The sequence below is a fragment of the Hemicordylus capensis genome, chromosome 4 (assembly GCF_027244095.1).
Source record: "Hemicordylus capensis ecotype Gifberg chromosome 4, rHemCap1.1.pri, whole genome shotgun sequence".
Taxonomy (NCBI): Eukaryota; Metazoa; Chordata; class Lepidosauria; order Squamata; family Cordylidae; genus Hemicordylus; species Hemicordylus capensis.
Genome location: NC_069660.1, coordinates 137,213,994 through 137,226,374, shown reverse-complemented (window position 1 = coordinate 137,226,374; position 12,381 = coordinate 137,213,994). Strand labels below are relative to the sequence as shown.

Below are 12,381 nucleotides of genomic sequence, written 5' to 3'. Positions count from 1 at the left end.
ATTTGAGCTAGAAGGTTGTAGTGATCAGCCACCCTTCCCCTAAAGAATTAACCCTGTCATGACTGACAGGCTGGTGAACTCCAGGGCTCAGTCAATCAGCACAGTAGGTGGGTGGGACCTCTTTATGAAGCGATTCAGGCACTTTAGATAAAGAATTGCCAAGAATGGTCCTTTCTGGGGACAAGAAAGATAATAGAGGTCATGTGAGGTAATACATGTGAGGTATACTTGAACAGGTGCAGAATGGGGCTGGTGGCAGCCTGTGTTTGGCCTCCACCATGGTCCCCTGGCATTGCCCCCGTGTCTGACATCAGATGCTGGGGCATGGTCTCCCTCCCAAATGAGGCCGTGCGACCCTGTTTGAGGGGGAGATTGGCCCCAGTGCATTGGCAGTGAGGCCAGGAGTGGCTCTCCCTGCTTTGAAAGGCCGGGAGAGTTCTTCTGGCCTGCGCTGCCAATGCAGCGCAGACCGATTTTGTTTCTAAACGGGACTGCACTGCCCTGTTTTGGAGCGAAATAACGCTCCCCACATCTGACGTAAGACACGGGGGGCGTGTCGGGGCTGTGATGCGTGGCCCCTGATTGTGTGGGTGTGGCCCCTGGGTTCTTTGTACCTGTTTGCCCAATGGTGGCTCCACCCCTGCCTGAAAAAGAACCCTTCACAGGTAAGACCAATGTCTCTTTCTGGCATGGGGGTGGGTGGGCCTTTCACGGGAATTGGGGTCCCTGAATGGGACACAGGGAAGGGGTATGGGATTGACAGGAGGGTGTGAATGAGACTCCAGGGAAGTGGATGAGGACATCTAGGATCTGAATGGCTCCCCCATGGGGAACTCCTCCCAGTGCTTTAACCCACCCCACCCCCCGGGGTGAAGCACTGGGAGGAACCACAGTTTCCAGGTGTCCCCACCTGCCTCCCCAGCATCCCATTTGCACCTGCCAATCCCACATGCCTTTCCGCCATCCCATTTATAACCTTCCGCCATCCCATTAGCAGCCTCCAGTTCTGGTGAAAAGCCCCATCTCATTCCATGCCAGAAGTAGCAAGTATTATCTGCCACTGACTGTGCCGTGTGTCTGCCTGTGTGGGAAATGGTGCATTTCAGTTGGAGATTGACACACAGACCCAATTTTTATTGGAATATTCAATATATCAATAAAACATATGTCCTCTCTCACACTTTCTAGGGATGATCATCCAAAAAACATTAATTACAACTTTAAAATTGCCAAGTTGGCATTGAAATCCATTCATTGTTACTAATTAATTTTATGTAACAATGACTGACATCTGAACTAGCATTGCACGCATGCAGCAGTGCAAGTTTCAGACTACTAATGCACAATGGAAGAGACAATTTTCTGTGATCTCCTCTTTCCTCTGAATCCTACTGTGTATACCAATGTTATGATCCTAAGGGTTGCAAAATTGCTCCTTCCATCACTCAAGTGACAGTACAGTGGTAATCTGAAATTTCCACTGCTACATATATACTGCTGCATGTGTGCACTACTGCTGCATGTGTAACAGTGCTAATCTGGATGTCAGCCAAAGTATTTTTAGAAATGGAAAATTTTCTCATGGAAAAATAAAGTACGGGGAAACTTTCCACCTTGCATCTCTGTTGGTTCCATGTTGGACCTTTTGCTGCTGCTCCTTGCCCACTATTTTTGGCAGAACCTTTGCAGAAGGACCCTCCAGATCTTTTCCTGTAGAAAACATCCCTTTTTGGCATCATGCCTAAAACACAGGTACAGACAGGTCTTAAACTGCCTTTGATTTTCTCTTTTCTCTCGCTTTTGCTTTGTACTTCCTTCTGTCCACTTTCCACTAGCTGCCACTAGCCTGTTCCCACACCCCGCCTCACTCCTTAGCTCATTTCTTCACTCTCTATGCAACTGCGATCATAATATCAAAGTTACCAATTACCATAGTTTAAATTTTACCCCTCATTTATAAATGAGAGGTTTTTTTGTTTGAAAAACCTTGTCAGAGTTTGTTGCTCACCTGGGGTACCAGTTCTGGCATTTGCCTGTGTCCAGGCTACAGTCCATTTTACACTTGCAAATTCATTGTCAAGCTAAATTCCCCACACATGTGTAGTGTATGCATGTGTGAGCAAATGTGGTAACACAGTATGAATAGCATGTTGCCAGATGAATGCACTGAGTTGTACCTGCTTTTCTGCATTTGAATGGTGGGGATGTGGTAATATTCACTTTGTTCATGTGGCTGGATCTTTCTCTGTACCTGGTCACCTTGTAGGCATCCAGTTTGCAGCGAGATTCTGTTGACACTGCCATTAAAGCTGTTGCTTAGTGTTTGTACTTCTAGGCAATGTATTGTATATCATATTGGTTTCTGAATCAATGGTGTATCAACGTACTCAATACTAATAGTGTCTTTGGGAGGCACCTGCATTTCTTTGATTTGCAATATTTAAAATTTGGGGTCCTGTTATACAAGACAGTGGTATTAAGAAATTTAGTAGGTATTTGCACAAGTATGTGTATTGGTACTATTTTAAAAAAATAAATAAAACCTTGGCTCTAGTGGGGCTGGGAGAAGGGCCGTGTTTAAAGATTAAATAGCTTTTGTTCATAGGACTGTCAATTTATTTAGTATTTTTGTAAAGCAAGGTAAAGTGTGCCGTCAAGTCAGTTTCGACTCCTGGTGCCCACAGAGTCTTGTAGTTTTCTTTGGTAGGATACAGGAGAGGTTTACCATTGCCTCCTCCTGCACAGTATGAGAAGATGCTTTCAGCATCTTCCTATATCTCTGCTGCCCAATATAGTATCAGTGAGGATTCGAACTGGCAACCTTCTGCTTGTTAGTCAAGCATTTCCCTCCTGCGTACACTGCCCCAAACTCACATCTCTAGGCAGTTTACAACAAATATCTCAAATTCTCAATCAGTTTAGCCCCTTGAGATTTTCACTCTATACAGGGAATATCTCCAAGGATCAAATGTCTGTCCAGCTGCTTAATGGGAATAGAAACAATTATGATGAAATGAGAGCAGCTGCTTTCAATAGGGGAATATCTTACTTGCCCAGGGTCTCTGTGGTTTCTGAGCATCATGTTCTTTTTTTTTTTCTTTTTCTTTTTTTACTAACACTGTTGGTGGGCCAGCTACCTCTTAATTTTCCCCCTTTGTTGTATTTCTCAACCAAGAGCATAGACCAGACTGATGGGTGTGCCTGTCATTGTATCCACTACTTAATAATTCTTATTCTAGCCTTCTGTGTGTTAACATGTGAGATTGTCCTGTTCAATGCAAAATATTGGTTTTGTAGCTTCATGTGGACAAAGATGGTACACTAGGCAAGACTTAAGCTGCAACAAAACCTTATTTTAGTCTTGTCTTTTTCTTCCTCTGATTCTTCAGAAGTCTAGTCCTGAAGATAAACTTCAGCACTCGGAGGAATAAAGTGTAATTATTAAGATACAACAGACTTTACTAATTAGCACATCTAAATATCTGTGCTTTCAAAATAGACTAAATCCTGATCTTTAAAATACATGCATGGAAGTAACTCTTAACTGATCTCAGCTGCACTTCTGCATACATGTGTGTTATGATTGGAATTCCAGACCCTGGGCAGAAGCAAGCCTTAGATGTTCTGCAAACTGGCATATGCACAGCAAACAATGAAATATGGGAAATACTAGATGTGAATTCTGTAAACAACATGACATTGAAGGTTTAACAGAATTCAGCAACATTCTACATACTGGCTGACATCTAGACTAATGCAGCGCTCATATTACTGACACGGTGCTGGTCCTATTGGGGAAGGGCAATTTTTGTCTGTCTCCTCTTCCCTCTGTGGCTCATAAATACAACCCTCAAGAACGTATTTTCAGGAGTCGCAGTCAGTTTCAGAGGGAAGGGCAGATTCATGAAATTTTCCCTTCCTATATAGTGCGCCCATAGCATTACTATATTGGCATTTTGTTAGTCTGGATGTTGGCCACTGTCTAAAACTCAGAACCGATCATTATCTCCACGTGGTACCTGTATATTTTCCCCTATAGGGTAAACAACTGAAGGAAAAGGGTTACACCTTCCTAGTGCCATATAGGCCTGATCTGCCCCCAAAACTATGGGGGCAGATCAGTCTATGGTGGGGCTGTGAGCAGGGGCCTGAGATGTAGAAAGGAGAGCCCTGGCAGAATTATATAAGTAGACGTAAGTTTTGAGTGGTATAAAAGACGTAAGTTTGTGGCGGTATAAAAATATGTTAAATAAATAAGTTAAATAAATAAAATAAATATATGGGTGGTTGCAGTCTGACAGATACCCTGGCCCCACCCTGTGTAGGGTTTTAAAGGTCAAAACAATGAGCACTTTAAATCTACCCTTGAAGCAAATTGCTAACCAATGAATCCTCTGCAAGATGGGTGTAATACTTGTGAAATGGCTAGTGCCTACAAGTATCCGTGCAGAAGCATTCTGACTAGTTGACACTGCTGGACTGTCTTCAAAGAGCCCCATATAGATGTAGGACTCTTTTTACACAGATATAATTTTTGTGTGGGAAATCATATTTTCATCATAACTGATAAATGTGTGTGCCTGTTTTTCTTGTGTGCATGGGAACTGGCTTCTTCACCATTCTTATGTGAAGTGGGTCCTTGTTATGAGAAGCAAAATGAAGAGAAACCAATTTTGGGTTTCTACAGAAAGAGTTTTGGAGCTATAGCAGCTATTGGAAAATAGAATGTTATATTCTCAGTTTTAAATACTCCTTCAAAGAAGGAATTTATTTTTAGAACACAAATAACAATGGCATTTTACATACAACTTTACTAGTGATAGACTGACTGTCTTCCTGTCAAGTGGTATGGTGGCATGAGAAAATCCATCCATTTTTTGTTCTCAGTTTGAATCTCACTCTGGGGTAAATGCAATATTTTATTTAGTACATTTATATACTGCCCCATACAAAAATATCCACAATATAAAACCATTAAAATATTAACATAATTAAAACAATTTAAATACAATAGAAACTCTAGAACTACTGAGAAGATAATGACCTTGCTACCATTATTATATTTAAATTAATTTGCTGTCATATCCTACTGCGCAGGAGATGGCAATGGTAAACCCCTCCTGTATTCTACCAAAGACAACCACAGGGCTCTGTGGTCTCCAAGAGTCGACGCCGACTCTTTACCTGTTGTATTGCATTATATTGTATATGGGGGGGGGCATGTTTTGGCTTTTTACTTTTGTGTATCTATCATTGATCGTAAATAAAGTTCTTAAATAAAAGCTTTAAAATTGAAGCTATAAAATATGTAAACAGCTGCAAATATATTTATTTGCATATATTTAGATATATGAAAGACAGGCTAAATCTAATTGGCTGATACTCAAAGTAACCCCATTGAAATAAGACAAGTAGACATTGCCTAACTTGTTCTCTTAATTTCAATGAGACTACTTTGAGTAAATGTCCTCATGTCGTCCACTTTTACTCCTTTCTCCAAATGTCTTAATTCAGACCAGTATGAGCTCAAGCAAAAAATCTTAGGCACAACTTAAGAGAGAGAGAATTTCTTTATAAAGGTTCAGCATATGCTGAAATGCTCTTTCTAATTCTTTGTGTCTGGTGGTATTGAAAAGGGTGCACACTTGTTTGGACTTTGGATTGCAGTGGAACATAAGGGAGCAGGAAGTGACAGAACATATGGAATCTATGTTAAGTAATGTGTTTGCTTGGGTCTCAAAAGCTTTAATCTGCTAGAACAAAATATAGGTTTACATGGTTGCAGCATGGTGATGATCCATGGTACAAACCAAATTCTTCTTTTTAAAGAATGATTAAAAAATAGATAATTATGTGAGAGGTTTTTTTTTGTTCTTTTTGCAAGATGACAGCCAAATTCTTATTTTCTGAATAACAAATAACGTGCTTTATTTTAAGGTATATTGAATTTCTTCTAAAAGTGCTATGGTTTAAATATTAATATTTTATGCTTCTGATATCTAGTAGCTTAGTGAAACATTGTATTCTCTTAATGTTGGCCTTCTGTAGGATATAGTTTAGCTAGATTAGTAGAAATCATATATTAAGCTGCATGAACTTTAATACTTCAGCCTGCCAATGAAATCTAGCATGCTGCTTTCTCAATATGTCTAAATTGATGTGTCAATGTTGTATTATTTGTTAATATTATTTAAGATATTTCATTCTGCTGTTTGTTGAGATATGGGTATTGGCTTTGCTTTCCAGTCTACCACAATGACGGCAGAAGAGACAGTGAATGTAAAAGAGGCTGAAATCGTCAAATTAATATTGGATTTCTTGAATGCAAGAAAACTTCATATCAGTATGCTGGCTCTGGAGAAAGAAAGTGGAGTAATTAATGGGCTATTCTCGGATGACATGCTTTTCTTAAGGTAGAGATGATTAAACATTATGTAGCATAATCTGAATAATGGTTGTCCACTGTTTAGACTCTGGCCTGTACCTTTTGACTGCTTTTCTTTGACGGTTTCTTTTTACATATCTATTTGTGTACTGGATAATCTTTATCCACTACCCTGTTAAGCACTTAGGCTGTGAGCTACTCAGAGTAGTGGATAAAGTGTCATGGTAATAACTTTAGTTACTATGACTACGTTATTGGTACTAGTTGAATCTTTTTCATTGGCATATCATATCACATGTAGGAGGGTGACTGGACCAGGACTGTGTTTGGGTTGGGGAGTGGGGGTGGTAAAATCCTCCCTTACCCCAACTACACCCTCAATCCATGCCCCGCCCCCTGATCTGGTTTATGATTGCCAATGAAAAATAGGTTGGTCCTAGCACAAGCTTGCTTTGAGACTTCAGCCAGTTAGAGTTGGATTTCCATGATTGCCATCTCTGTCTTTAGTACCTGCCTCTTCTAGCTGAAGAAACTCCTCTAGCCTTAACTTCATCTTGCTTTTAGAATAGAAGCAGCCTGAATCTCGAGTCAAGGAGGATGTGGCTGATACTGTGCTGGTATTATATTCCCAACCTGCAAGAGGCAGGATGAATTTATTCTAAAGTGTCTAGGGAGGGTTTTTTTAGCTAGGAGTTAATCAGGAAGAAGCTCTTTCAGCACAGAGCAGCTTCCTTGACATAATTTGTAGTAACATGCAACTTAGTGCGTTTGTTTATTTAACACAATTTTAACACATTTTTATACCACCCAAAATACAAGTTCTCTGGGCGGTTTACAACAAAACAATAAAAACAACCAATAAAAAGATTAAAACATATCAACAATTAAAATTTAAAATGTTAAAACTATCAAAACACAATTAAAACAATATCTAATTATTGTTAGCTGTGGACACACAAATTTATTCCTCATTTGAAAAATTAACCTTATATTTATGTATTTCTAAAGCTTTTATGCAGACTGTACATTGTCATCCTCAAGATGAAGAGTTCTGGTTTTCTTTTCTTTTTTTCTGTAGCCATGCCACAGTACCACTTTTTATGTGATTATGGAAAAGTCTTATTGCATCTGAAAAAATGATTTTCCATATTTTAACCGCATTGACATAATAGTCTGTGAGGATCAAATGCATGAAAGTAGTATAATAATAATAATCCTATCCCACCATTATTTAATGAAACTTTGAATAGTGTGTCTCCCATTTAATTGTCACAGAAACCCTGTGAGGTAGGTTAGGTTGAGAGAAAGTGACTCTATGGGCAAAGGAATTCCATATTAGTTCCAGCCTTGGTGGCCAAACACCTGTGTGCACATGAATGTGCATGCTGATTAGCTGCTTCTGTTGCAATTAATAGGGAATCTTCTTGGATGTATCACCTAGAGCACACTACTGGAACAGTGATAGTGCTTGGTAAGCTCATAAATGTGCTTACTTTTGCTTATGCATGCCTAGAAGGGAATACTGACCAAAAAACCAAACCCATAAATAATATGCTTGTATAAGACAATTTGGAATCACTTTTTCTAAAATAATTTAAAATGTTCTGTCATGACATGAGCCAGTACTTTTGGTGAGCATGTATGCATTTGCTAGGAATGTATAATTGCATATGATCTTCAGTTGAAGCTGTTCTTTTGGACTGGAATTAACATGCCCAGTCCAAGAAACTTTGGAGCCCCCCTTGCCCTTTAACAATTGTTACGCGAGACTACCAACTGTATCAGAGTTTAGGTATGCAGATGTGTGCTCTTTTTACTACAGTCAATATGGTGATATCTACATGGTTTTTTAGTAGCATTATTGTCACCTGATATGGAGCAATCCTGCATAACGTTATGTTTAACTTACCGTAAATGTGTTAAGTTCTCCAGAATGTATTGGTATTAACAACCATGAAATAATAAAACACCTAGAAAAAATTTAAATACCAAATCAGGACAGTTCTGTAGAGGCTTTTACCTGTGACACTTCTCAAACTTACACATTTGCTGCTTATTCTCAAAGCAGTGTGTAGTACTACAAATGTATGTTATTTATAAGGATTTAGGTTTTTGTTTTATCTATTTAAATAAGAAGATAATCTCATTAACTGCTTTCCAGAGCATTAACGTTGAAAAGCTGACTGGTCAGCTGCTACAGTTCTGTTGATGATTTGGTTAGGGGTCTTTCTTTTTTTAAAGTTGAACATAATCAAATATATTTCTCTCAATTTTTTAAATAAAGACAGCTGATTCTTGATGGTCAATGGGATGAGGTTCTTCAGTTTATCCAACCACTTGAATGTATGGACAAATTTGACAAAAAAAGGTAAGATAATAGTAACTTTTCAACACAATGGGTATTGATTTTAGAAAAATTGTAATTGCAACCTTTTTGACAGAACAATCTACATCTGTTAAATATAGCTTGTAGTCATCACCTTCATACAATTTAAAAACTGTTAGAACTACTACAGTGTAGCCAGCTGTACTGCCTTTCCCAAGAGCTCTTATCAGTTGTACTCCATAAGAATAACTCATTGCATCACAGCTCACAATGAGATTTCCTTACATAAATAGAAAGAGAATACAGTGCTTGTGTCCAACTGTCACTATTTATTATTGGGGTATCTTGAGGGTATAATTGCTAGAGAACCAACTGTGTTGGAAAGAGATCCAGTTAACTGCTGGATCATTATGTACTAAAGTTCAAATTAAGTCACATTATTGTTCCTTCCTCAGTTGTATTTTTGTTTTCTTGTATGCAGGTTTCGCTATATTGTACTGAAGCAGAAGTTTTTAGAAGCCTTATGTGTAAACAATGCAATGTCGGCAGAAGATGAACCTCAGCATGTAAGGCACTAGCTCTTTGTACACAGTGAAAAATTTATACAATATATAAATCTCTCTTAGAAGGAAACAGCAAATAAAATCCTATTTCTAGTAGTTTGTAATGCACTCTTACCTCTTTGGTTTGAAATTACTGCATAGTGAGCTGTATGCTACAAGTAAATCAGTCTTTACATTGAGGACCACAGCACCACAATACATTGCTGGAGCCACCATAGTGTGCAACAAGAGGGGGGCAGGGGAAGTGTGCCTTATAAAATTAAACTTCCATGTTAGGTGTGCTCACCTCTCTATGCCCATTAAAGCAAGAAAGTTTCATGCAATGTTAATCCTTCAATCTTTCTGACAATATATGGACAGTGAGATTATCTCAAGGCATTCCATTGGATCCATCTGGTTCCCTGATGCAGTCCATACTACAGTAATTGGCATAGGGGAATCACCATTTTCTAGAAAGCAGAGTCTTTCCTTAACCCTGACTGCGCAATGGTAGGACAGCATAGGCACATAGGAAGCTGCCTTATACTGAGTCAGACCATTGGTCCATCTAGCTCAGTATTGCCTACCCAGGATGGCAGTGGCTTCTCCAAGACTGCAGGCAGGCTTGTGTCTCAGCCTATCTTGGAGATGCCAGGGAGGGAACTTGGAACCTTTTGCATACAAGCATGCAGGTGCTCTTCCCTGAGTGGCCCATTCTCTAAAGGGAATATCTTACAATGCTCACACATGTAGTCTCCTATTGAAATGCAAACCAAGGCAGAACCTGCTGAGCAAAGGGGACAATTCATGCTTGAACAAGGACCAGTTCAATATTAATTGAATTATCCCACAATTGTGACGAGGATGATGACTTGCAGAGTTCAAGACTGGAGGGTGCTTCAGTTCTAATCTAGGGAAACTCAAAATCTGTACTCTGGGTATCAAAATATTGTGAAGCACTGGCTGATATCTGATTAAATTTATTCAAGGAAGTCTCATTGAAATTTAAAGGGTATGCCTAACTTGCCCTTTTAATTTCAATCGGATTTTGAGTAAATTTAGTTAGTATCTCAGTTGATTTAAGAATTCAAAATTTGTATTTATGGCCTTGTGTTTCTGTGCAAGCGCTAGAGAGATTTCACAGAAAAATACAATGCTGAACTGTACTGTACTGGTCAAATAAGTTGAAATTGCTTTACCATGTGAGGTTCAAAACTACACTGCTGTTCATCTGTTCTTTATCAATTTCAATGAATTACTTGACCATGTTTATGCACAAGATATGATAAAACAAAGGGTTTGCATTAAATCAACAGGGTTCTTTATTTTTCTGTTTCAGTTGGAATTTACAATGCAAGAAGCTGTACAGTGCCTACATGCCCTAGAAGAATATTGTCCTACTAAAGATGATTACAGCAAGCTGTGTTTACTTCTCACGCTGCCTCGTCTTACCAACCATGCAGAATTCAAAGACTGGAACCCCAGCACTGCACGAGTTCACTGTTTTGAAGAGGCTTGTGTCATGGTGGCAGAGTTCATTCCTGCTGATCGAAAACTAAGTGAGGCTGGCTTTAAAGCAAGCAACAATCGTTTATTTCAGCTTGTAATGAAAGGACTATTGTATGAATGTTGTGTGGAGTTCTGTCAGAGTAAAGCAACGGGAGAAGAAATTACAGAGAGTGAAGTGCTGCTTGGCATTGATCTTTTATGTGGTAATGGGTGTGATGATCTGGACCTTAGTTTGTTATCGTGGCTTCAGAATTTGCCCTCTACTGTGTTTTCTTGTGCTTTTGAACAAAAGATGCTAAATATTCATGTTGATAAACTCCTAAAACCTACAAAAGCTGCCTATGCTGACCTTTTGACACCACTTATCAGCAAACTTTCTCCTTACCCATCATCCCCCATGAGGAGGCCTCAATCTGCTGATGCTTACATGACTCGTTCTTTAAATCCTGCCTTAGATGGACTCTCTTGTGGATTAACAAATCATGATAAGCGCATCACAGATCTTGCAACAAAAACATCTCCTATGTCCCACTCCTTTGCTAACTTCCATTACCCTGGAGTACAGAATCTTACTCGAAGTTTAATGCTGGAGAATACAGATTGCCACAGCATTTATGAAGAGTCACCTGAGCGGTAAGCTGAGCACAATCACACACCCTTGTATAAAGAAGCTAGTTCTTGAAACTTCTCTGAAATATAGCTCTTTAAGGTCTTTTTCCTTATGCCCTTTGTGTTAATTTCATATGGTAATAGGATCTGATGTGTAATAATAATAATGTCGTAGTTATTTCTATAGTGCCATGAGTATATGAAGTGGCTGAGTGCTTTATGGTGTAACAAAGACCCTGCCCCAAGCAATCTACAACATAGCATTTGACATGGAAGAGTCAACTGAGGGAAGGAACATGGAAATGAGGGAAAGAGAAAGAATATGCAGATATACATACTTGGCTGTTTGTTTCAGTAGAAGATGAAGACTATGGGATTAAGTTAAAGACCCCACAAAAAGGTTAATTTTGAGGAGCGGGAGGGATTTGAAGGAAGAGAGAGAGGTGGCATAAAGTTAGTTTCAGGAGGGAGACGCCTACATAAGGGAAAAGGGGTAGAGCTGGAGACCTTTATACAGATGAGGATCATGAAACTGGAAGAATGAATGTCATGGGCACAAAAATAAGAAAGGGACAAATCAATGGAGGGCTTTGAAAGTAAGGATGAGGAATTCATTTTGGAGTGGACAGAGAGCCAGTATAAGGAAGGCCATTGCATGGTCTGACTAGTAAAGGGGATTAATGATTTTGGTGGCAGAATTCTAGATAGAAGTGAGAGAGCTGGAATGCAATAGGGAACCAGGAAGTCAAAGATTGTAATAATAATCTCAACATGATAATCTCAATAATCTCAACATGAACCAGAGTTTTGCCAAGGAGGTTGAAAAGAGAGAGGGAATTGAACTCATGGAGAGGATTGGATCACATGGAGGGATTAGATGAGGATAACAAGGAAGTAATCCTGTAGGAAGATGGGGAAGAAGGGGTATATAGGAGGAGTTGGAAAGGCTGGGGGAGAAGGGTACAGAGGTCAGAGTGATAGTTTTAGTTTTATGTTTGAAAAAGTCAAAG

The 12,381-nt window shown here is 39.3% G+C and overlaps 1 protein-coding gene across 3 annotated transcripts in view; it reads left to right on the top strand.

Annotated features, from left to right (window-relative positions):
• Positions 1–12,381, top strand: part of WDR47 (WD repeat domain 47) — an 83,339-nt gene that overhangs the window by 22,583 nt on the left and 48,375 nt on the right. For all 3 annotated transcript variants that reach the window (XM_053250336.1, XM_053250338.1, XM_053250337.1), the window contains exons 2-5: positions 6,247–6,413; positions 8,670–8,753; positions 9,193–9,277; positions 10,593–11,395. In XM_053250336.1, the coding sequence (XP_053106311.1) occupies positions 6,256–6,413; positions 8,670–8,753; positions 9,193–9,277; positions 10,593–11,395 (1,130 nt within the window). In that variant the 5' untranslated portion in view covers positions 6,247–6,255. The remainder of the gene's footprint in view (positions 1–6,246; positions 6,414–8,669; positions 8,754–9,192; positions 9,278–10,592; positions 11,396–12,381) is intronic.